The sequence below is a fragment of the Saccoglossus kowalevskii genome, chromosome 18, assembly GCF_978046115.1.
Source record: "Saccoglossus kowalevskii chromosome 18, keSacKowa6.1, whole genome shotgun sequence".
In the NCBI taxonomy this organism is placed as follows: Eukaryota; Metazoa; Hemichordata; class Enteropneusta; family Harrimaniidae; genus Saccoglossus; species Saccoglossus kowalevskii.
Window position 1 is genome coordinate 29425738 of NC_140658.1, and position 23512 is coordinate 29449249.

The window sequence follows — 23512 nt, forward strand, 5'->3', positions numbered from 1 at the left end:
GTTTTTTCTCATTGTTTTGTTTAAATTTATAGTTTTGTAATGAAGTAACCTGGCCACTGAAAAATGTCTATGTTCAAAACAAACCTCTGAATTAATGTGACTTCTGATGATTTTATTACAAATCATCAAGCAGAACAGTTTGAAAAGTATTAATACCCAAATTCATAGTTAGGGAACAAGTACACCACAAACAATTGATTAATGTATTACAGCACATGCTCAAATCAGTGATAGAACAATATATGGTATATGTGAAGTCCTTCCAGCATATCCACACGTTTATCATGTGATCATAAGAGTGACCATATCCACACGTTTATCATGTGATCATAAGAGTGACCATATCCACACGTTTATCATGTGATCATAAGAGTGAGCATATCCACACGTTTATCATGTGATCATAAGAGTGAGCATATCCACACGTTTATTATGTGATCATAAGAGTGAGCATATCCACACGTTTATCATGTGATCATATGAGTGAGCATATCCACACGTTTATCATGTGATCATATGAGTGAGAATATCCACACGTTTATCATGTGATCATATACTGTTTATCATTCACAAGCGCATAATCTACCAACAACATTTTTCTTCATGCTATTGATACAAAAATTACATCGTTTATTCATAGTAAAGTGACTTTCTTGGACGTGAATGAAATGTTTACAAACATTATGACAGAAACTCTCCAGAACTATGAGGTAGATATCAATTCAAAGCAGTTTTAAAGATTATTTTGTAAAGTACCAGTGAAAAATCAAAAACCAGCAAAAAATGGCTCACAAAAACAGTTTGTTTTAAGGTACACAGGATCTTCTAAGTATTAAAATAAGATTGTTTTATCCTATTTCATGGTTTCTGAAAACATACAGGTGTACAATATATATATTTAGCATCAATTACATATTCAACTGGTAGAAAATGCACTAGTGAAGGAAAATGTCTTGTGTTCATATTGTAGTTGTGCTGATCAAATTATTTTGAAAAACGCTCTTCTCACCAATATTTATTTCTGGTTTCATCATCTTTCAGTATCATCTTTTTTGTTTGTCTGAGTAATCACCTCTCAATACTATTCTGGTAGAAAGTGAATGATTGACTGTAAATGATAATGAATAATGACAACAAGTATATATTAAAATTATTTAAACTATCCATTTTTAGTACTTTGCCAGTGACATCCACTAATTTTGAAAGAAATGCTCGATTTTGAAGATATTTACCACAAAAGTGGGCTCCAATCAGTCACCTTCAGATCAAATTGATGGATGTATCCCGAGAAGCAAGTGTGAAGTTTGAATGTAATCTGTCAAGGCATGCTCAAAATATGGGTGAACACACACACTATAATAATTTAGTCATCCCTTTAACCCGTGTCAAATGAACATCAGAATTAAAGACAACAAGGATTTGTCGGTATTTGTGGCTGAATTGTGTTCAGCCCTACTCTGCCTGGTCTACATGAGTTTGCTACAATTAACTGAATAAAATCTTGATGGCTGTCCGATTCAGAGGAAATTCAGAAGGCTTCTCTCACATGTAAAATGGAATTAGTCTGACACGACTGTCTCGATTATTGAAATCAGGCCATAAACAGATGACGCATGAAATCAGGCCTATTCAGTCAATCAACCTTTATTATTGTTACTTTGGGTCTGGGGGGGATCACGATGTATAGCTTTACGAGTATCAAACTGTCGGGAGAACTGCTATTAACAAATTCTGTTACACTAGACTAATTCAACATGATTACACCTCATTGCATTTCAAGACAATTTATCAAACCGAATAACTTCATAGAGATGTTGGATCAAAAGGATACTTACCTACACATCCCAATGGCATCTTGATAGTACCTGAGATTTGTAGTTGAATGGGTAAGACCAATTCAGAGTTCTCCCCGTTGGCCTGTGTTTGGCACCATTGGTGCTTACATAGGTATGTAGGACAGTATGGTATCATCCTTTACAAAAAGGTCCCTTGCGCATGCCCTTGCCTTTTGGGATCGTTAGGGTTTGTAGTTAACATTAAGAAGTCACAATTACAGATATCATTTTATTTATCTGGGAAATGATATACATGTGGACACATATTTAGTGGTCTTTACAGCAAGTCTCAGAAGTATTGGGGCAGCCAATTTGCAAAATTGCTAGCGAATTAGCTAACTACTTGGGTTTTGACTAAACAGTTGGCTTTTGAATCTCGCTGGCGCCGACTCTGTGCGAGTCTAAGTTGCATTAGGGGACATAGAATGCTTTTACGTAGCCTAGTAGGTACATGTCTAGATTCCCCTGAATGATTTACTTTGTTAGGAGGCATGATCATGTAAAAGTAGTTTCTCTGGTAAGCCTGAGAATGGCCAAAATCAGCTGGCGTAAAGCAATGATATGCGATTAATCTGCCGATATTTACTATATGGGGGTTGCCATCTTGAAGATTGCTTGAAACTAAATAAAAAGACGCGTTGATAAACAGTTTCTCACAAATCAGGAAGAAAATGACAAACTTTCATATCTAAATGATCTGTCGGGGTAACATTAGACAACCGCTAAAAAAATCGACCTCATTACACATAGAACACTTTCCCTGGTATATTTGAAAGCGAAATCGTCATCCAACTGTGGCTGATTAGCTCTTAAAGTATAACGACCGTCCCCTGCTGTTATATAGATTCTCCCAGAGTGGGCGTGACCACAAGAGGCACCAGCGAGATTCGAAAGCCAACTGTTTAGCCAAAACCCGAGCAGTTAGCTAATTCGCTAGCAAGTTTGCAAATTGGCTGCCACAATACTTCTGAGACTTGCTGTAATAATCCCTAGCCACTCGCATGTACAAATTATGCTATATATCTAGAAGCAAAACTGAAACATATTTTTGACTGCCCGTAACTAATGTGGTGGGAATGTTCGTCTAAGAAGAGATGCACACCAACTGCAGTTGATACAGAAGTGCTCTTTGGAAGGCATCCACCTCTGAGGTCCTACAAGCTGACCAACTAGTATTGGGAGCTGGAGGCCCTATAATGGTGGAATGAAGCAGGAAATCTTGCACAACTGACAGTGTCAATTAATACATCGTCATCAGTCGGATAGACTAATAGTGGTTAAGCTCACTATTGAAGATTGTCTGCCGTCCATCCAGGGCAGAACAGTTTTCCTGCGATAACACCATGACCCTGCAGAGGAGGGAGAGACAAATTGGCAGTGAACCTCTTTTCCTGGTGATCAGAATGCAATGCAAGCACATCAGGATAATTTACAACTGAACATGCTATCGCAAACAAGCAATGCATTTACAACACGTTTTAAATGTGTTTTGGTATATGTCACAGTGTAAGACCTGTTTATTGATGTTGCGAGGAACACTCACAGAACTTGCACTCGATAGGAGGTTCTGAGGTAGACTAGACAATAGTACTGGACATGAAATACACACACACACCAAAATATCAAGTTAAATTAAGCTCCCGGCTTTAATACTTCTCAAAAATAACAAAACACAGAATAATACAATGAATAAATTAACTAAAATAGAGGATTGTCTAGGGAAGTGTGCATTGGCGATAACTTCCAGGATGTGGAAATTGACGAGTCAATGGTTTCTGCAACACAACGACGAAGAAATACAAATGTACATGAGTCTTGCTTGCAGAGGAATGCTGTTATTCTGGAGGGCAGTTCATACAAGTCTCGCAGAATGATGATTAAACCTGTATCGCTCGTCTCACAATATCGCAGCAGCAGCAACACACAGGGTACTCAGTTGAAATGGTAGTCCCCAACTGTCCTCAGTCTAGCCTATTTTAGGGCATAAATGGCCCAGATTCAGGTACACCACCTGGGTTTCCACAGGAGCCAATCAGAATGTGGTCTTGCTAGCAGCTGTCTCACGTAGGCAAGTCAGTAGATCATAAACATACTTTGTTATGTAAATCACAAGCACACCTGGTAGATGCCAATTATTAGTTGTAAACAAGTATGACCCGAGTTTCGCATTGAAGAATTACAGTAAAATATTGGCGTCTCATAATGATTTGATTTTATCCAAGAATGTGTTCTAGTTCATTTAGCCATGGTAATTCATCGTATTATTCCTTTTCGCTCCTGCATGTGGATCATCACACATCGGTGTTAGCTCAGCCTTTGCTTCTGGGTGGTTGCCCAACATTCACGCAATGGTGTGCTTTCCTCTTTTCTGTTGTTTCTTTTGCATTCAGCCAGTTCTAGCTACAACACTACACAATTTTCTGGCTGCTCGTTTTCATGCAGGACATCTATTCGGGACTACCTCAACGGCATCTGTTTGTTGCATCTTTTTTTAACAGCAACAACACCTTCACGTTCCTTTAATTGCTCTTTGTTTGGGGATACAGCATCAACGTCTTTGCAAGTTACCAATCACACCTGCTGTGTATTCATCAACTGTTGCACACCCACTGCATGTTACGTTGTGGTCTCCATTCCACATTGCGTTTTTTATCATTCTAGCACAAATCTAATCTGATTGCTACTGTCTAATACAGCTTTTGACACACACATTCATCTCTCATGTTGGTTATGACGTAATAGCTTGTATCACATGGTTTATAACCATAGGATTCGGAGACCATGTGCTGCACATTCCAACCCCGAAGCAATTAAAGCACAGGGCGACTGGCGTTCACAATCTTACCTGCTCTTCATAGAATCTAGTGTCATGCATTCATACTGCTATCATGTTTGGTCAAGTCGATCTGACACTTTTAAACATTTGCTTTTGATGGCTTTTCTTTTTGGCCTTTTTAGTGCTGTATTTTTCTGTATGTCAGTCCTGTCATTTAGGTTCAACAAAACAAAACTAATTTTTCATTTTCTTTCACCATTAATTCGCTTGCATGTGGTTTTGTTACCAATAAAAAAACTTTTTTCATGCTATGTGGTTAGATATAGCCCTTCTTGGAGGATCTGGTAGTCCTGAAATTAGTTTTGTTTCATTACTGTGCAACAAGGCACATAGACAGTAAAAGTGAGAGCTGTTTACTGCTCCAGCTGTGACTGCATGTGTGAATCCTTCAAACCAAACTAGGTTCAATGACAGACAGTGTGTGACAGTGCATTGCATCTATGGTAATCAGGATTTGCATGTCTTGATACTGGACTGAAGGCTCAAATAAGAATGTGTTCATCTAATTGCATGCTGTACAACACAACCCCCACCTTGTCTTCTATCACCTAATTGTTTTCATGCAGCAATGTCATCATGAAAGTCATGGTGTAGTTAGTCTGGCAACCTTGGTGGAGACAGACCATTGTTAGTTTGTTCAGTTGGTGGTGGACTGATATTACATTCCAACCAAGGTTTGGCCTGCCAACTGAATGTATTTTTTCATGTAACAAACACAGTTGCATGATACATCAATAGCAGGAACTTTATTTGTAACTTTAACAAAATACTAGTCGATTTTCTTTCATGGTGATTTTGGTGTGTACGTGAAACAAAGAAATTGAAAGGAAAGCAGACAGACAAGCAAGCTAAATGATTGAAGTATTTTTTCAGGAATGGAGAATGTGAAACACTTATTGCTCAAATTACACAAGATTTTCCATGGTGCTCGAAATTTTAATCTATTTTCCACCAAGGATACATAGCTTTAATTTGTTACAGCATTTGTTAATTTAATTAATTTGTTAATTTGTCCAATGCATAGTCATCGAACAGAACAATTAGGAAAGAATGTGAACTTCAGTCAAAAAGTGCTTGAAGGAATGCATCTCGCCCTTGGAAGTGATAAGCTCAACATAAGATGTGCAATGCAATGTTTTCATATCAAATGTGTCTGATTTATTGTTTGATTCATCACTGTATTTGTTGCTGAACATGGTCCTCGAGATGAGACTTGTGATCTGCTGGATTGGGAGCCAACTCGTAGTTCACAATCACTATTTCCTGCCTCTGTGCCTAATAATTACAAAATAATTATATATTGTATCAAGGTTATATGTTACTGCACTGGCTGAATATGTGTCTTTGTGCCCAAAGCACAGGAGATTATTTGCCTGAGGTTAAGAAGGCAAATGTTCTTGTGTAAGGAGGCTGTGATATCTTTAGTATACGACTCTCAGAGCCTATACATGAATTTTATTCGCAAAATCAATTCTGTATCCAGCCAAGCTTTTGTGAGCACCACCATCTTGAAGTGGCATCTGTCAATAACACTTACTGAAACACTAAACACCATGGATCTTCCTCTTCTAAGCCATGTATTGATTTTGTGTGAAAGCGAAGACTTGTAATGGTGTGTGCCTGATGCGATGCAAGATAACTAACATTTTTAGAAATACTATTGCAATTGTGCGAGCTGGTTATTATTTCTGTTTTTTCTTTGTGCGTTTCAGGGGTTTCTCAAAGAGTACAATTTAGACACCTTCTTTCTTGATTAAGCCTTGCATATTCAAAGAGCATGACAAACTTGCCAATCGCTGTATATAGTGTGATAACCTTTCTAATTTCTATTTATAGGATAATAACGTTGATAAGTTTTGTTTATAGTGTGATAACCGTGCCAATTTTCACTTTCAGGGTGGTAACCTTGCTAATTGCTATTTATATGGTGATAACTTTTTACTAATTTCCTTCTCACACTCAAACCTTTCTAAGCATCTATTGTGATTGGCACACACTTGCACGTAATGAGGTATATATCACATATATACCATGTATATTTATATAATTTGCTCACAATTATTGTCTATATGTTTGACCACACAGTAAATAGTGTATGCATTACAACCATTCATGATGGTATGGGATGAAAATGGCTCCATTGAAATCACATAATATGATCTTATGTGAAACTCAATTTTTGTATGATTTCCAAAAATAAAATTCTGTTCAAAATGTAATACACTTCCAACATGAAGGATACAGGTAAAAAACATTTTGCGAACTGTAATTTTTTCTTTCACAGACTTTATATGTATTTCTAACAAGCAGCCTGTCGGCTGAAATAGCTCCGCTGTTAGCAATGCACATTACAATTAAAGAACTGAAGATATCATTTTAAAATGAACAATATATATATATATAAAGCAACAAGACAAATCTGAGAGAAGTCCACATGTAGTACCTACATATGTAATAAAAAAGCAATTGGACTTGCGGTTTTCAACAAGAAGTTGAAAATATCACTTTTTACCAAAAATTACAAAAATATTCACTAAAATAAGGAATTGAAGATATCAACAAGTCTGAGGGAGGACCACATGTAGTACCTATATATGTACCGGTAATATCAAAGCAATTGGACTTGCGGTTTTCAACAAGAAGTCGAAAATATCACTTTTTACCAAAAACGACAAAAATATTCACCATAGATATCATTACAAAATGAACAAATCTGAGAGAGATCCACATGTAGTACCTATTTATGTAATATCAAAGCAATTGGACTTGCGGTTTTTAACAAGAAGTCGAAAATATCACTTTTTACCAAAAATGACAAAAATATTCACCAAAATTAGAGAATTGAATATATCATCATGAAATGAACAAATCTGAGAGAGGTCTACCCAAGGTACATATACACTAAGTATCAAAGCATTCAGGCTTGTAGTTTTCAAGAAGAAGTTGAAAAAGTAATACATTGACACGGACGACGACAAGCAATCACTCATATGATAAGCTCCGCTCGACAAAGTCGACAGCGGAGCTAAAAAGGGGCTTGACATAATTTCTTATGAACATTAAAATCTTCAGCATATATTCTATCTGTATCTCTTTATTTACCTTTGATAATTGAAGTAAAATACACATGGGAATATATCGTACTCGTCTGACTTAACTCCCAAGCTCGGCTAAGTGCTCATCCCACTTTTGGGTCATTTCTATTTCCAGAGTCATTTCAATCCCCATCAAAATGACCTATGCAGGTCAAACCAACTAACAATTTACATTTTTATGCTAATAATAATTTTAACCTTGTAACCTCTGGTTGTACGTAATTATTATTGTAATGAAATTTGAGTATATTTTGTGACTATTCTTCATTGTAAAAGTGTTTTTGAAATCAATGACAACGCAACTAACTTAACAATTTTATTTTCATCCGAACAGACGTAATATTTTCCTCAATCTGTCACCTGGTCAACTAGAATTGTCATTTGCACACTTTTTCAAGCTGTGTGATCGGGTAAGCACCCATCCCCCTAATACAAGTGATTTTTGGAGCAGAGTACCCTGGGCACTCGGTTGAACGAGTACGGTATTGACAGATGGTTTAGAATAGAAACATCCATCTGAAGCTTGTATTGACCCTTAATTCACAGAAATTTGGCTGGATTTTGTTTGTATTGTTTTGGACAATAAAATTCATGTATATCATAATGTATAATATTGCGCGAATAATCATCTGTGTTTGGGAGTAAATGCTCCTATTTTATCAGTGTTATATAAACAAGTACTGCAGTCACTACCATAATGACCATAGAGGGCAGTGTTAAAGAAAACAATTTTTAAATCAAGCCATAGAGGGCATAGTTAATTTTTCCAAATCTCACAAAAGCACCGCCAATGTTATTTGCCACATTATGCATTCCAAATCAAAACCCCTAAAAATCTAAATTAAAGGGTGGTAGTCCTCGCGCTGCTCATGTGTGTTGATAAACATTGATTTTTCCCACAATTCAATGCACAAGTATGAGGTTTGACCTGGGCACTAATTACCACCGATGACTCCTTCGATACCTTTCAATCACCTAAAAAAATACCTAATTAAAGCTTGGTAACCTCTCAGTTTGTACTCGTTTGTATCGTTTTTTGATGGAATTTATTTTCACTGATTTTTGATGAGTTGAATGGGAAATATAAGAAAAAAGGAATATTCATTGGATCACACCTTCAGCGAAAATAGCAAAAATAAATATCAAGCGAAAATAAAGTATTTTACAGTATATGAGACCCATAAATCTCGCACATGCATGGTGCGACGACTACTACCCTTTAAATTGTTAGCTTTAGTTGACAATAAACTGACTTGAACTCAATATTATACTCACCTCAGTGAAGTCACCGCGAAGTCCTATATAGTAGCTTTAGTTGACAATAAACTGACTTGAACTCAATATTATACTCACCTCAGTGAAGTCACCGCGGAGTCCTATATAGTAGCTTTAGTTGACAATAAACTGACTTCAACTCAATATTATACTCACCTCAGTGAAGTCACCTCGGAGTCCTATATAGTAGCTTTAGTTGACAATAAACTGACTTGAACTCAATATTATACTCTCCTCAGTGAAGTCACCGCGGAGTCCTATATAGTAGCTTTAGTTGACAATAAACTGACTTGAACTCAATATTATACTCACCTCAGTGAAGTCACCTCGGAGTCCTATATAGTAGCTTTAGTTGACAATAAACTGACTTGAACTCAATATTATACTCTCCTCAGTGAAGTCACCGCGGAGTCCTATATAGTAGCTTTAGTTGACAATAAACTGACTTGAACTCAATTTTATACTCACCTCAGTGAAGTCACTTCGGAGTCCTATATAGTAGCTTTAGTTGACAATAAACTGACTTGAACTCAATATTATACTCACCTCAGTGAAGTCACCTCGGAGTCCTATATAGTAGCTTTAGTTGACAATAAACTGACTTGAACTCAATATTATACTCTCCTCAGTGAAGTCACCGCGGAGTCCTATATAGTAGCTTTAGTTGACAATAAACTGACTTGAACTCAATATTATACTCACCTCAGTGAAGTCACCTCGGAGTCCTATATAGTAGCTTTAGTTGACAATAAACTGACTTGAACTCAATATTATACTCACCTCAGTGAAGTCACCTCGGAGTCCTATATAGTAAACTTTTGTTGTGTCAGCACCAAAGTTTTTCGAAAAATAAATTGAAAGATGATGAACACCAGAAAACTTGGTGATTCTGTAATGGCAAGTAAGAGGCAGTAGAGATGTTGAAAATAACAGTAACAAGCTAGTCTCATTTGCAAACCAGTAAACCACCATAGTGAGAATCTATTTCACAGATAATAAATATATCAATACCTTACTTAATCTAAATCTTGACTGTTACAGTAAGCAAGGTTAGGCCAATCAAAATAAATGATGTGTGAAGTTTGGTAATATGAGATTATTACGAAGATACCTTAAAGTATGCACAAAGACAGTACAGCGGGAGTATCGACCAACACGCAACGGAGGTTGATGCAACGGCGTACTGTCTGAGTGCATACTTGAGGTATCCTCATAATAACCTTATTATTATACATCTTATACATGTAATCATTCCATATTTGGAATTGGCATTTCCTAATATGGTATGATGAAACTACCCAGTGCAAAACCGCAAAATTACGGCATGCTGTAACTTATGGCGTTACAATGACAGATGTATAATAATATATATAAGTTTATTCCAGGCATACCAACAGATGTATGCATACATATTCATTAATCTAGGTCTCCCTGCTTTGGAAAATGTAAATGAATATAAGTATATTGAGGGAAAAAATCAAACTACACATGTCCAGTATCTTATACAAAGGACCCACACATACATGTAACATGACAATTGTATAAGCCAGTAGAGTATATGTGACTGCCCGTACTTACTTTGTAGCATATTCCAGTTGTCCTGTATTGTCTGGATGCATTTCAAATACTTGATCAGGTTCACCTCCAGCATCATCAAAGGTCATCTTTGGTCTGTTCTTGAACCTGGCATAAAGAGAAAAATCGGACATGGTTACAAACTATGTAATTTTTGTAGGTAAAGTTGAATACAACAGATGTTAAAGTAACAAATGACATTACTTGTTTAGTATTGAGTGATGAGTAATCAGAGTAGTTATGGTGTGTATCTCATGGTAATGAATGATATTACGTTTATAGCAAGAACACAAATGTCAACAGCATAACACAAATTAATTGTATAAATGATTCACAATCATTGTAACTCATAAAATGATCAAAGCAATTGCCAAATACTTCATTTGTGTTCAGTCTCAAAACTATTCACATTCATCCATTTTTTACATTGCCATTTTACAACTTCAAGAACAATGCACATTTAAAAATAATTTAGCTCCCAGTCCTGCGCATGGTGAACATTTTTTACAATGTTATTTTAATGGTTCAAGAATTGCACATATGCAAAAAGCATATGATGTCACAGTGCTTGAGTGACCTGATAGATGGATTGAGTCAGACCTCTTGAGTAGACTTTACAAATCAAAGTGATGTGCATCAACCTACAGTATTAGTTACTCCTTTGAAGAGAATCAAACAACCCAAGATCTGGGAGTAATATGTTGTTTGCTTGGTCTTCTACTTTAACATAAGTCATTTTAGTGGTCTTGTGCCGAATACTGCATCATTGAAACTCTTTTTTATCAGTTTGTAAGCTAAAAAGCTTTGATGAATTCATTGATCACTAATAGTTAAAAAGAAAAAAACAAAAGCTTGTACATGATGAACATATGTGCTTTCAAGTGACACAGTTCATTTAAAAAAATCTTTCTCGCTTCTCATCAAGCCCTGAACTAAGCTAATTCATTGATTTCCTTATCATTTTGTGAGTACTTATTTCATTTTGAGTACTGATATTTTTTCCGTATTTCTATAACTATCTGTAGCTGACGAGGTGCACTAAGACTTCACGGCATTTTTTGTTTAACAGCGCCCTCTAGTGTTAGTCGTGAACGGAACAAAGACTAAGTAGTTTTATTAAATAGTTTCTTATTTCATGTAATTATTTCATGTTAAATTATTATTATTTGTAGGAATAGATATTTTATATTTATAGGGCAGATTTATTGTCTGCACGAGTTTTTTGTTGCGTATTACCGTGGATTGTTTGTCCCATGATGCAACAGTAGCCATGTTTCCATTGTTCATAACGTTGATCGCTAGGACGCAATTTCGTCGATAATCACTCTCGGAGTACCAACTAAATAGGCCCACGAGGTAATATACAGCTGTATTATTTGTACTTTGAGTGTTCAGAGAGCAGTGTTGTTGTAGTATGGATCAACATAGAGCTTTTTTGATGTTATACTGACTTGTGTTTTCTAGCTTTACATTACTATGTGTACGATTTCGTCATCACCGTGTTTGGCATAGTATCAATCATTGTTAGTAAGTTATTATATGGACTCGTGAAAGAACTGAAGTGTATCCATATTCATTGTAGTGGAAGAATTACTTGTTGTATTGTTGAAGAATCGGTTTTATAATGTTTGCTGAAATACTGTAATTATTATTTGTTATGTTGTGACCTTCAGCGATAGCGCCATCTATGGTGAAATAGTGAAGTACTGAACTGTAGTATTTAGAGATATTTTTAGTACTGTATATTTTACACCGTACTTGTATTAAGATTTAGTGATTTGTTATGTTTTTGTTAATTGCTAGATCTTACGGTGTTGGTATATTTAAGTTGAAGATGCGATTAAAGAGATATGCCACATCAGTCAAGAACGTGATCACCTGTCTTTAGTGTATTAGTTGGTGCTGCCACACTATTACCATTACTATGAATTGCGCAATTGAATTGAATTGTTTTTTTAAATAAATAAATAAATAAATCAATCAATAAATAAATAAATAAATAAACAGTATGGATACTCACAGTTTCATCTGTGATGGATGAGAGTCATCTTCCCCACCAATAACAATAACACCTTTTAACTTAACATTCCCTGTAAATCTACAATGAGAAGCAGAATTTTTGATAATAATTCGGCATTCCACATAGATGAGGAGTTCACTCTACCCAAAGATCGGATTGCAGGATTCAGGCATCTACCATAAAATTAACTGAAAGATATTGCCAATGCCTTGGATATAACGAATGGAATCATTTTGTACTATGAAAAAGTGCATATTTACATTAGTTAGTTGGTGACAGGATTGGATACAGCACAACACAACTTAAAACCCACCTAATGCTTCTTGACCAATCAGAATGTACTTAGGACTTTTACAAAGATCACATGACATCAGGAAGGAAACACTGACCCAGTCTTACTATAAACTTAACGGGAGATGTGGCAGACATGCTGCCATTGGGCCATCTAGAACATGATGGTGGTCATTGCCTTTTGGTCTACATGATGTTTCGAGTCAGATCATAAATATTCATTGTAGTTGATGATTTAGATTATAGGGTTTACCTGCTGCAATTTCAGAATGCAAACTGTTATCAATGACTTGAGACTAATACTCACACAAGCGTGCAATGCATTGACACATTTCATACCAAACATGCCAGCATGGTCACCATTTCCCATTGTGTATTTTGTGCAAAATTATTGACAGGACTCTCAAAAATACATCTATAGATGGTTTTAAATCAGATAAAGCACTAGAAGTCAAGACTCAAGAGATATAAAGTCCTCCCACAGAAAAATTTCTAGTCCTATAGCCTCAACATTATATCATGGGTCAGACTTTATATCTCAAGGGCTTTATTCTTTACTTACGGTATGTTGAATAGAAGCTCCTCGTCAGCATCACTTACAACATACTGCAACAAAACATATTAAGAACTTACAAAGTATCAAGGAATAGATGTCGGCATTTCAAAGGATAATTCTTGCTACTGTACTAACATATGATAATATTATGAGGTTATTACGAGGATACCTCAAAGTACGCATAAAAACAGTACAGTAGGAGTATCGACTGACACGCAGCGGAGGTTGATGCGACCATGTACTGTCTGAGTGCATACTTTGCAGTATCCTTGTAATAACCTTATCATTATACATCTTTTCTTCCCAGGAACACATCATGGAAGTGCCGAAATCCAAAACATTTAGAACAGATTTAGCAAACTTCTTTGTGTGGAGTCCGGTCAAACCCTTGGGGCAGCCATTATTATTAGAGGACACTATTTGCATTTCCTAATATGGTAGAATGAAAATACACAGTGCAATACCACAAAATTACGGCACGCTGTAACTTGTAGCGTTATGGTGACAGATGTATAATAATATTTATTAATGTTTAATTGTCATAACTAAATTTATTTGTGGAGTCTTGATTGCCATATTCGCATCTAAAATTAATACATCTCAAGGAGGTTAGGGCCATGTTTATATGTCATCTCCTTTTATTATCATGAACTATTATGCAGTTGAATTAAAAAAAATGTGGGTCACTGATTTCTGTGGGGAAATTATTTCTTCCTATCTTTGATTTCTTCTTGGTTACATGGGATTAAAAAGCCATATAATTTAATATGAATCTTGTTAACACATTTAACTATAGTGAGTTTCTAGTACAAGTGATAATAGTTTTCTATTGTATTTATGGAGAGTTCTCTTTTATGCGCACTGTAACCAGCTCTATTTTTGCAAGACACCTATTTACGCAAATTTTGAGAGTCAGTGGAACTTTTATCTTCATTTATGCTTTAAAATATCCTGAAATCAAGAAAATGTAGCAGTGAAAATTGCCTTAATTTGAATCAATTGAAAACTAGGTTCAGGGTACACCTCAGGGCTATATGAACACAAATGAAATGAGAGTTTGGTAACAATTTGTGCCTTGTGTGATCTTGGCATCTACTGTTGCATTCATCAAATTCAATAAACACAGTTTGGTAACACAGTTTGGTGATTCTGGTAATGTAAATCGTCCTCTGAATGTCAATGTCAACATTTACATATCACATGATGGCTGGAGGGATAACAGCAATCCATCTTTGTATTCGACTATGTACTACATTTACCTGTGATTATATACCCATATGTACATTAATAATTAAATAAAATAAATAAATAAAATATTAGGATGAAAAATATTAACAGCTTACTTTGTCAGTGGAGTGCTCTATTAGTATGAGAAATGTTTTGATTTTGAATAGTATATTTCTATATCTGTTTTGTTTTTTCAAATAATGAGCCATTGACATATCAGAAAGTAAATATGGGTACCAAAATAATTTAAATTTATTGGAAAATATTTTAGTTTAATACATTGCATAGTATGTTAATAAATAACAAGTTGTCAAAAAAAATCACGAAAATAAATCACGATAATCATGCTTATCTAATTTCACCATCATGTTACAACACAGCACCAATACATCTTAAGCTTAATACAATAATCCACCAATAAAACAATTTAATATTGATCTTGTTCAAGTAATTTATGAGCCCGTCAGACCATAATTTGTACTTAAGCAGAACAGATTGTATATAAAGTTTTTAAGGTCACATTTCACATAAAGATTATCACCCTAATTAATCAAAAAGTAACACAGGTATATTCACACACAAAATGCAAAGACTCATGGGAGCAATGCCATAAGGTCAAGGCCAGCAAGGTGGTTATTCTTAAGAATGAAACATCGGTAGCGCCAATGCACTGATTAATGAGGACCACAAATTGACCCCCTGTGGGACACAATGTTTGATATTATTGTGACGAGAATAAGAAATTAAGACGAAATGAGTAATGATAACTTAAATCAATTGATGATATCCATTGCTGTTGGCAGCATCAACTTAGGATTAAACCACTTGTAAGTTAGGAAGGGCTGCATGCCATGCATGGAGGGGGCCGCACTAAAATTAATTTTTAGAATAAATTTCCATACTATGAGGTGGTCAAATATATCAACATGCAAAATAGAATAACAAATTATATTTTCTGATTAAAATTTTAGTTAAGAAATTTCCATTAAATTGATTTCATTTTTACAAGATATTTTATGAAAATAACTAACTTGAGTTTGGTAGTATCTTGAGATTCCTTTTGGTGCCGAGTTTGTTGCTGACTTGGAAATTTGAATTTCATACAACTGTAATTTTGCATAATTATGATCCCCCATATATTATTCTGTGAACAAAATATAGTTTTCACAGTTTTAATAAAACACATAAAGATAATATGATAAAAATAAACAAATGCATGTAGTCACAAATAAAATGATAGAAACATACACTAACATCTATCTACTAAAAATTATAATTTTGAGCCGAGTTGTTTTCCCATTGTGATCTATTATTTAAATGTTTTTTTTATCAAAAAAAGATAAGATAACACACTTGATGATTACGAGTCATAGAGTCATACGTACATAAAACAAAATGTTATTCTGCTAAAACAGAGATTTAAAAATAAATAACTGTTGCAGTAATGGATACTAACAAGAAGAAATTTCATTTCAAGTGTGGCTGTCATGCATATCATCATTCATACAGAGAGGTCAAAATATAAAATCATTTTCACAAACAAAGGCATAAAACACACAAAAAATGACTTACGATGCTTACCACAGATAACAGAAGATAAACTGATTGTTTTGTTTTGTTGAAAGATGGGGATATTGCAATTATAAATAGCAAGAACAGCAACCATGCATTTAAAGAAAAAATTCACCCATATGTTCTTGATATAATCGTAGAACAAGATTTGACACATCTACATATTCAACAGACATCTGTACGACATTCGCTTCCCCTTGTGCTCTGCTGCACACGGGAGACAAAAACAATATGTACTTGCACTTTCGAAACAGTCAGGCACATTGTGACTAATTAGTTTTCTTTTCAGGTGAAATTTATTTATTTGATCACAGTCCTTCCACAACTGTGATTTGATCAAGTTGTTGCAAAATATGGTAAACTAATTATAATTAAAATAATTTTTTGATGAAGGTGAACTATAAAGGTTGACTGACCAGTCCAAAATTATATTACCTAACAGGGGTTGAAATACTCTGGTGCACACTGCACATAGATTATTAGCTAGTGCAAGTAAAATCAAAATATAATGTGCACACTGTGCATGTAGAAATTAACACAACATTTTCTCATTATATTCACTAAGCCTAAATTAAGTTCAACCAATATTGTAAGGCAACTAAAAAAAAATTGATTTGAACTTTAAAAGTGGTGCATTTCACAAGTTAGTGCAGGTAAATTTCAAATTCAACATGCACACTGTGCATGCAGAGAACAAATTCTATTTCAATCCCTGTCTAACACTGACTACAAATCACATATTTTTCAGAATAATTATGTATACCCGGTACATTCATGTACCCAGCTTATCTCAGTAATATTTTCCTCAGGAACCTGTGTCCACCATTTTTACTTACATGTAAATATTTGTTACAGATATATACTCACACATGCAACAAGCTTAACTGTAATAATGTAATAACTAAAGGTTGCAATTGTGACACTGTCAAGTTTTACCACACAGATGTGGTGTGTCATAATTTTGTTTTCAAAGTTTACATTTTCTGTAATTTTTAACTACTTTCTACATAATGTTGCAACAGAAATCAGTACAAGTATCCAAATGCTGTAATAAACGCCCTGGTTTATTGGACTTGCAGTTTTTAACAAGAAGTCGAAAATATCACTTTTTACCAAAAATGACAAAAATAATCACCAAATTTAGAGAATTGAAGATATGATCATGAAATGAACAAATCTGAGAGAGGTCTACCCAAGGTACATATACACCAAGTATCAAAGCATTCAGGCTTGTAGTTTTGAAGAAGAAGTCAAAAAAGTAAAACATTGACACGGACGACGGACAATCACTCATATGATAAGCTTCGCTCGACAAAGTCGACAGCGGAGCTAAAAAGTCAGCAGGTTATGATGGTTATTGTTCAGAACTAATAAAATACAGTTCAGATTATCTAATTAAACCATTGCATAAGTTATATAATCTAATCTTGAATACAGGAATTTACCCAGAGATCTGGAACATTAGTACATGTATAGTTTCACATATATTTAAACATAGTTGAACTCTGGTGACCTTGCCCTTTGTTATATAATATAATTCTTTTTATCATAGTTTGTTTCAATATAAATATGCATTGTCATAATTAATTTTGAATACAAAAAGTTTTGGGGTTGAACCAACAGTGGGGAATCAGTCCACCGAATGTCCTTAAAAGATGTAAATATCTTACAAAAACATTGGTGCCTTATTTGTTTAATTATTTTAAGGGACATAATTTCCAGCTTTATTCAAAGTAATTCAGATATTTTAGTATAAAAACAAATGTCTCATTGCAAAAAAAAAAGTGCTGCATTTAGATGTGAATAGATTCATAAAACATGCAAGATAACAGAAAATTTTTGCTGGCTTTAGTCCAAGTATTTTGTACAGGTGTCTGTCAAAAATTAATGATTCACTGAGACAAATATGAACTGCCTCATTGTGTGACTACTGTATTATATGAAAAGTAAAAAAAACACCCTTTATGAATAGCTATCATGTTGCAAGCTCTGCTTTGTATGCAAATCAACTTAAATAGTTAGTTGGTGTCCAGTGGAGGGAGAAGTCAACAGTACTGTTGCCTCCTGAGAATCTACATCTTCAAACACTGCAATCTTTGAAGTGCGTTTTTAAACTAGTATTATAAAAACTCTATCATTCTGTTCTAATAGCTGAAACATATTCCTGTTTGTCAAATACAGAATACATATATTTTAGAATATTTTTTTTTTTTAAATGTGAATGAAATGTTTTGCTTTTAATGTATTTTTTATGTATTGTTTTTAATTTTGATAACTTTGAACTAAACAGATTTTCTATTAGCTTCAGATCTTGATCAAAGTTAGGCACCCAGTTCATAGGAGTGCTTATATTGATTTTCTGACATCTTGTTTTCTGTAAAGATTTTATTGGTAGGTTTGCAAATGTGTATCAGACTGTGCAATCTCTCCATGAGTTGGTTTTCAAACCCAGTATGGGATTCTGAGATACAATACCAAGGATATTATTACAAGATAAATCATTTGCTTCATTGAACACATACAACAATGCATATTTCCACTGAGATCAGTGACCTTTGATGTGTATCACCAGTGATCAGTCAAGTAGAAACAGTCAAAATATTTTATCAGATTTTCTCAATTTTTGCATGATATTTTCATACAGGACATCTGTTGTTCAAACTCAGGGAAGACTTTATACTGCTGAATAAGGTGACCAAGTTTGATAAAGTTTGGAATAGAATTAGTAAAGTTATTATGCACACAATAACAATTATTAACGACGACGACGACGACGACAACGACAACAACAACGCCGGACAAAATTTTTCCCTTAATATACCTTTCCCTTCCATCTTTGATGGTACGGGCAAGGTAAAAAGGGGGACTGAGATGATCCAAGTAATTACAGAGGGATAGCAGTTTCCAGTTGTGCGGCTGATCTGCACTGGCTCAGAAGATGAATTCTGATTGGCTAAAAAAACAAAAAAACTTGTGGCGTTGAATGCACGTTCATTGTCAGTATTGTTATGCAAATTCAAACTAGCTAATCATTTACAACCTTCCGAGCCAGTGCAGATTAGCCCCAGTTGTGTAGGTAAAGTACTATGTAGCATAATTAATAACAGAATATATAAATTTACAGAAACAAATAATATAATAAATAATAATCAAGCTGGTTTTAGGAAAGGATACCGTACCACTGATCAAATCGTTGTTTTAAAAACAATTGTTAATAAATATCTTAAACAAAATGGGAAACTATATACTTGCTTTGTTGACTTCCAAAAAGCATTTGATAGTGTTTGGAGGAACGGCTTATTTTATAAATTACTAACCAATGGTATTGATGGAAAAATATACAATTTAGTTAAGAACTTGTATGACATTACAAAAACATGCATTCGTTTCGGAAATAAAATTACACCTATATTTGAGACAAGTAAAGGTGTAAGGCAGGGGTGTGTGATCAGTCCAATACTTTTTAATCTGTATGTAAATGATTTAAATAGTACATTAGAAGATGATACTTCAGTAGACCAGGTTACATTAAATAATAATAAGATTAGTTCATTATTCTATGCAGATGATTTGGTATTAATTTCAAAAACAAATACAGGATTGCAAAACGCATTAAACAAGTTAAATGACTACTGCTATGAATGGAATCTCCATGTTAATCTCACAAAAACAAAAGTAATAATTTTCAGAAAATGATCAATGAAGAGCAGAGATGCATTTTATTACCAAGGTCACAACATAAGTTGTGTTAATACCTACATATATCTTGGTATCTCTATTCAATCTAATGGTAAATTTAATGAAACCAGAAATTACCTATCAGATAAAGCTACTAGAGCTATGTATGTGTTATTAAAATCATTACCCAAAGAAGCTAACTGTAGAACATATCTACACTTATTTCAAGCATGTATAAAACCAATACTGTTATGACATTTGGGGTGGTGACATTTTGGAAAACTCAAAATGAGACAAAACAAGTATTGGACAAATACATATAAAATTTTGCAAAAAGTTATTGGGGGTAAATAAGCTCTCTTCAAATGCAGCAAGTAGAGCTGAACTTGGTGAATTCCCACTGTTGATTGATATTAAGGGAAATCTTATAAAATACTGGTCTCGTATCAAAGAGCTTCCAGAACACAATCTCACAAAACAAGCCTTTCATGAACAGAAGAAGTTAAACTTGCCATGGATGAATTCTGTTAAAAAATTGATAAAAGAAAATATCTCGATGAATAACCAGTCAGACTTATCACCCAGGGATATTAAACTAATTACCAACAACATCAAAGAAAAATTCATGGATTGGTGGAAAATAACCATAAGCAACCAAAATGACAAACTCAGGACATATGCAAAACTAAAACAAACATACACCCATGAAAAATATTTAGACACTCTTAATTTAAAACAAAGACATTGCATGTCCAGATTTAGAATTAGCAACCATCCATTAGCAATAGAGAAAGGTGGACATACTCAACCAAAAACACCCCTAGAAAACAGATTATGTATACATTGTTCAGAGAACAAAATAGAAAATGAGGTACATTTTTTCATGGAATGTCCAAAATATTACAATAACAGACAAAAACTATTGAGAGATGTAATAATTCCAAACACAGCCCACAACATTAATCAGAAATGTATATACCTGATGAGTTGCAATGATGTTGAAATTATAAGACAAGTGGGTGAATATGTATATGCCATATTTGATATTAGAACAGAACATCCAATTAAAAGATAATTCTTACTTTTATCATTTTTTTTTTTCCTTTTCTTTTGAGCATTTTACATTTTTTGTTTATGTATTTCTTTGTTATTGCTTTTAACTGATGAAAAATTTATTTCAAGGATGCATTAAAATTTGTTATTATTATTGTTATTATTATATGGAAGTCTGAATCAGTTAGACCCTGAAGTATTCCATTAATGAACGAAATTCACATAACAATCTTATGCTTAAAAATAATCCGATAATTATTGACAAGTTGACAGATCCAGAAAATGTATCTTTCTAGCAAGGAAAAATTTTGATTTCTTTTGTCTAGGTAATATAATAAATTTTGAAAATTTCATTTTTGTTTGTACATACATGTATACTTTTATGTATTAAAATATGTACACGTTATATCTAATTTGTGGTGGGAATTGCCAAGACAGTTTATTGAATATGTGAACAAATATTTTCGTAAATAACACTGACTGTGAAATACACCCTCGAGAAGTATTACTTTGTGTAGCTCGTTGCTACAAAGTAAACTTAATTCCGTGAAAATTCATGTATCAGAATAAAAAAGGAGACACACACACACACAAGTTAGCGGGTTGTAGGTTAGCGCTGAAGTTTCACTTTTTATTGCGTAACACATGATCAGCTTAGCGGTGAAGTTTCACTTTTTATTGCGTAACACATGATCAGCTCATAACAACATACATGGCGAAATGTGATTAGCTAATAAGGTCATGGTCATCACACGTGATTATGTAACCCTAACTCAATGAATAAAAGTACAAGAAACCATAGCAAAGTCAAAGACACAACATTACTGATTGAATATTTTATATTGCGATTTTTTTCAATTTTAATTAGTTGTATTGCAATGCATTAGTAATAATTTAAATATATATACATTTCGTATTTCACTGTTGTAAATGAGTTATTTGTTTCATACTATAATTTATCTATATTGGAAAATTTGTATGGGGATTATTAATTCCAATAAACAATATTCAACTATCCTTTGCAACACCAATAAGATCATTAATTACAGTATCTCACTAAGCATTATGAAAAATACATGATGCAAAGCCCATTATAAATTGTCAAATGTTTATTGGTCTTAAAAACTAGGAGCATTATCAGAGCATGGGCTTTATTTTCGAACTCCTGCTAGAGCAATTGCACAAATTATAAGGGCAAATTAACAACTTTTAAGGACGGTATTCTCAGAATAGCACCAGTTGTTAAAAAAACATAAAACTTTAATTCTCAACAACGATGAAATGACCAGTTACTGCATTTATCGCGAAGGTGCTAGTTAAATAAATAAATTAAATTAAACAAATAAAATAATAAATGAAATTAAGACTGCGGAGATTAGTTACCTTTTCTCGGTCCAGTCTATTTTCCCAGGACTTGAAGACATCTTTTCCGGATCCGTCACGTTCCTCATTCAGACATTCGACGTTCATAAGGTCGATCTTGAGATACAGACTGTACTGGATCCCCCGTTCAGGATCGTCGTCGTGATCGTGTTCGTCTCCACAACGTCTGTGATGGTGATGACCACCGTGACCTCTATCGGCCATTTGAGTTCAAATCACCCTACAAAAGGGTTAAATTCAACGATAACAGCAATTTTTATACAACAGTAAGCTTTTCAATAATATTAACTCCAGTCGTCGTCTGATGCACGGTAGTAAGGTCAGTCTACAGGTCAAACGAATCGCGCATGCGCGGCAGAAAAAAACTCACGAAAACTGGAGTTGTTTAGATTTTAAAGTAAAATGTTTCCGATCCAATGTGTCACCGAGGGCTGGATATTCCAAACTATCAATTTCGAATAGAAATTGCGAGACATGGCTCAATCGTATCCCCAAATGCTTATGGAAAAGAGCGCCACCAGCCGGCGACCATAGTCAAAGAAAGAAATGAATGGGGAAAAAATGAAATCAATAGGTGGTGTGTTAAAGCCTGTTACTGACCAACTCAGCAATCATGAAATGGATCAGCTCAATCGTAATTTCAGGGTAAAAAACACAATTTTAGCTCAATTTCTCATATGTAAATGGGAGTTTTGAATTCTTTTTATAGAATCCAAAAATAAGCATTAGAACATGAAATAAGAAAGGCTTTAAGCACTTATGGCAATGTAACACTTTCCAGTACTTTCTTTTACACCTTTGTGATCTTTCGGTAGCATGCACTTCACCCAATTGTAATAACGACCATGAATATTTCCAGATCATTAAAAGGGAAGATGTTTAGCCCAGGGATTCCAAGGACAGCATTGTTTACGGTGTTTACACTATTAATCTCACTTTTGTAACCTATTATTTGTTTTTTTCAATCCATTAGGTGAAATTGCTGTGAAAGTGACAGCAGGTGCTTCTTCAAGGCAATCTGCACCTTGGATTTAATTTGAATAAATTTGCATGTTGGCTACCAGGGATGTTATATGTTTTTAGTTTATTACTTTGCACTCGCAGTCATCCAGACAT

At 34.3% G+C, this 23512-nt stretch overlaps 1 protein-coding gene and 1 long non-coding RNA gene across 2 annotated transcripts; one reads left to right on the forward strand and one right to left on the reverse strand.

The window, feature by feature from the left end:
• Window positions 1-3457: 3457 nt before the first annotated feature.
• On the reverse strand, window positions 3458-22719 carry LOC100369930 (PITH domain-containing protein 1-like). The gene is made up of 6 exons (XM_002737535.4): window positions 22397-22719; window positions 13490-13533; window positions 12637-12714; window positions 10620-10724; window positions 9822-9930; window positions 3458-5946 (listed from the first exon to the last, which is right to left on the reverse strand). The coding sequence occupies exons 1-6, from the start codon at window positions 22598-22600 to the stop codon at window positions 5845-5847; spliced, it is 642 nt and encodes a 213-aa protein (XP_002737581.2). The 5' UTR covers window positions 22601-22719; the 3' UTR covers window positions 3458-5844.
• Window positions 11885-12485, forward strand: LOC146732021 (uncharacterized). Its single transcript, XR_014926975.1, has 2 exons — window positions 11885-11972; window positions 12420-12485. It is a non-coding gene; the product is annotated as an uncharacterized LOC146732021 (long non-coding RNA).
• Window positions 22720-23512: the final 793 nt, after the last annotated feature.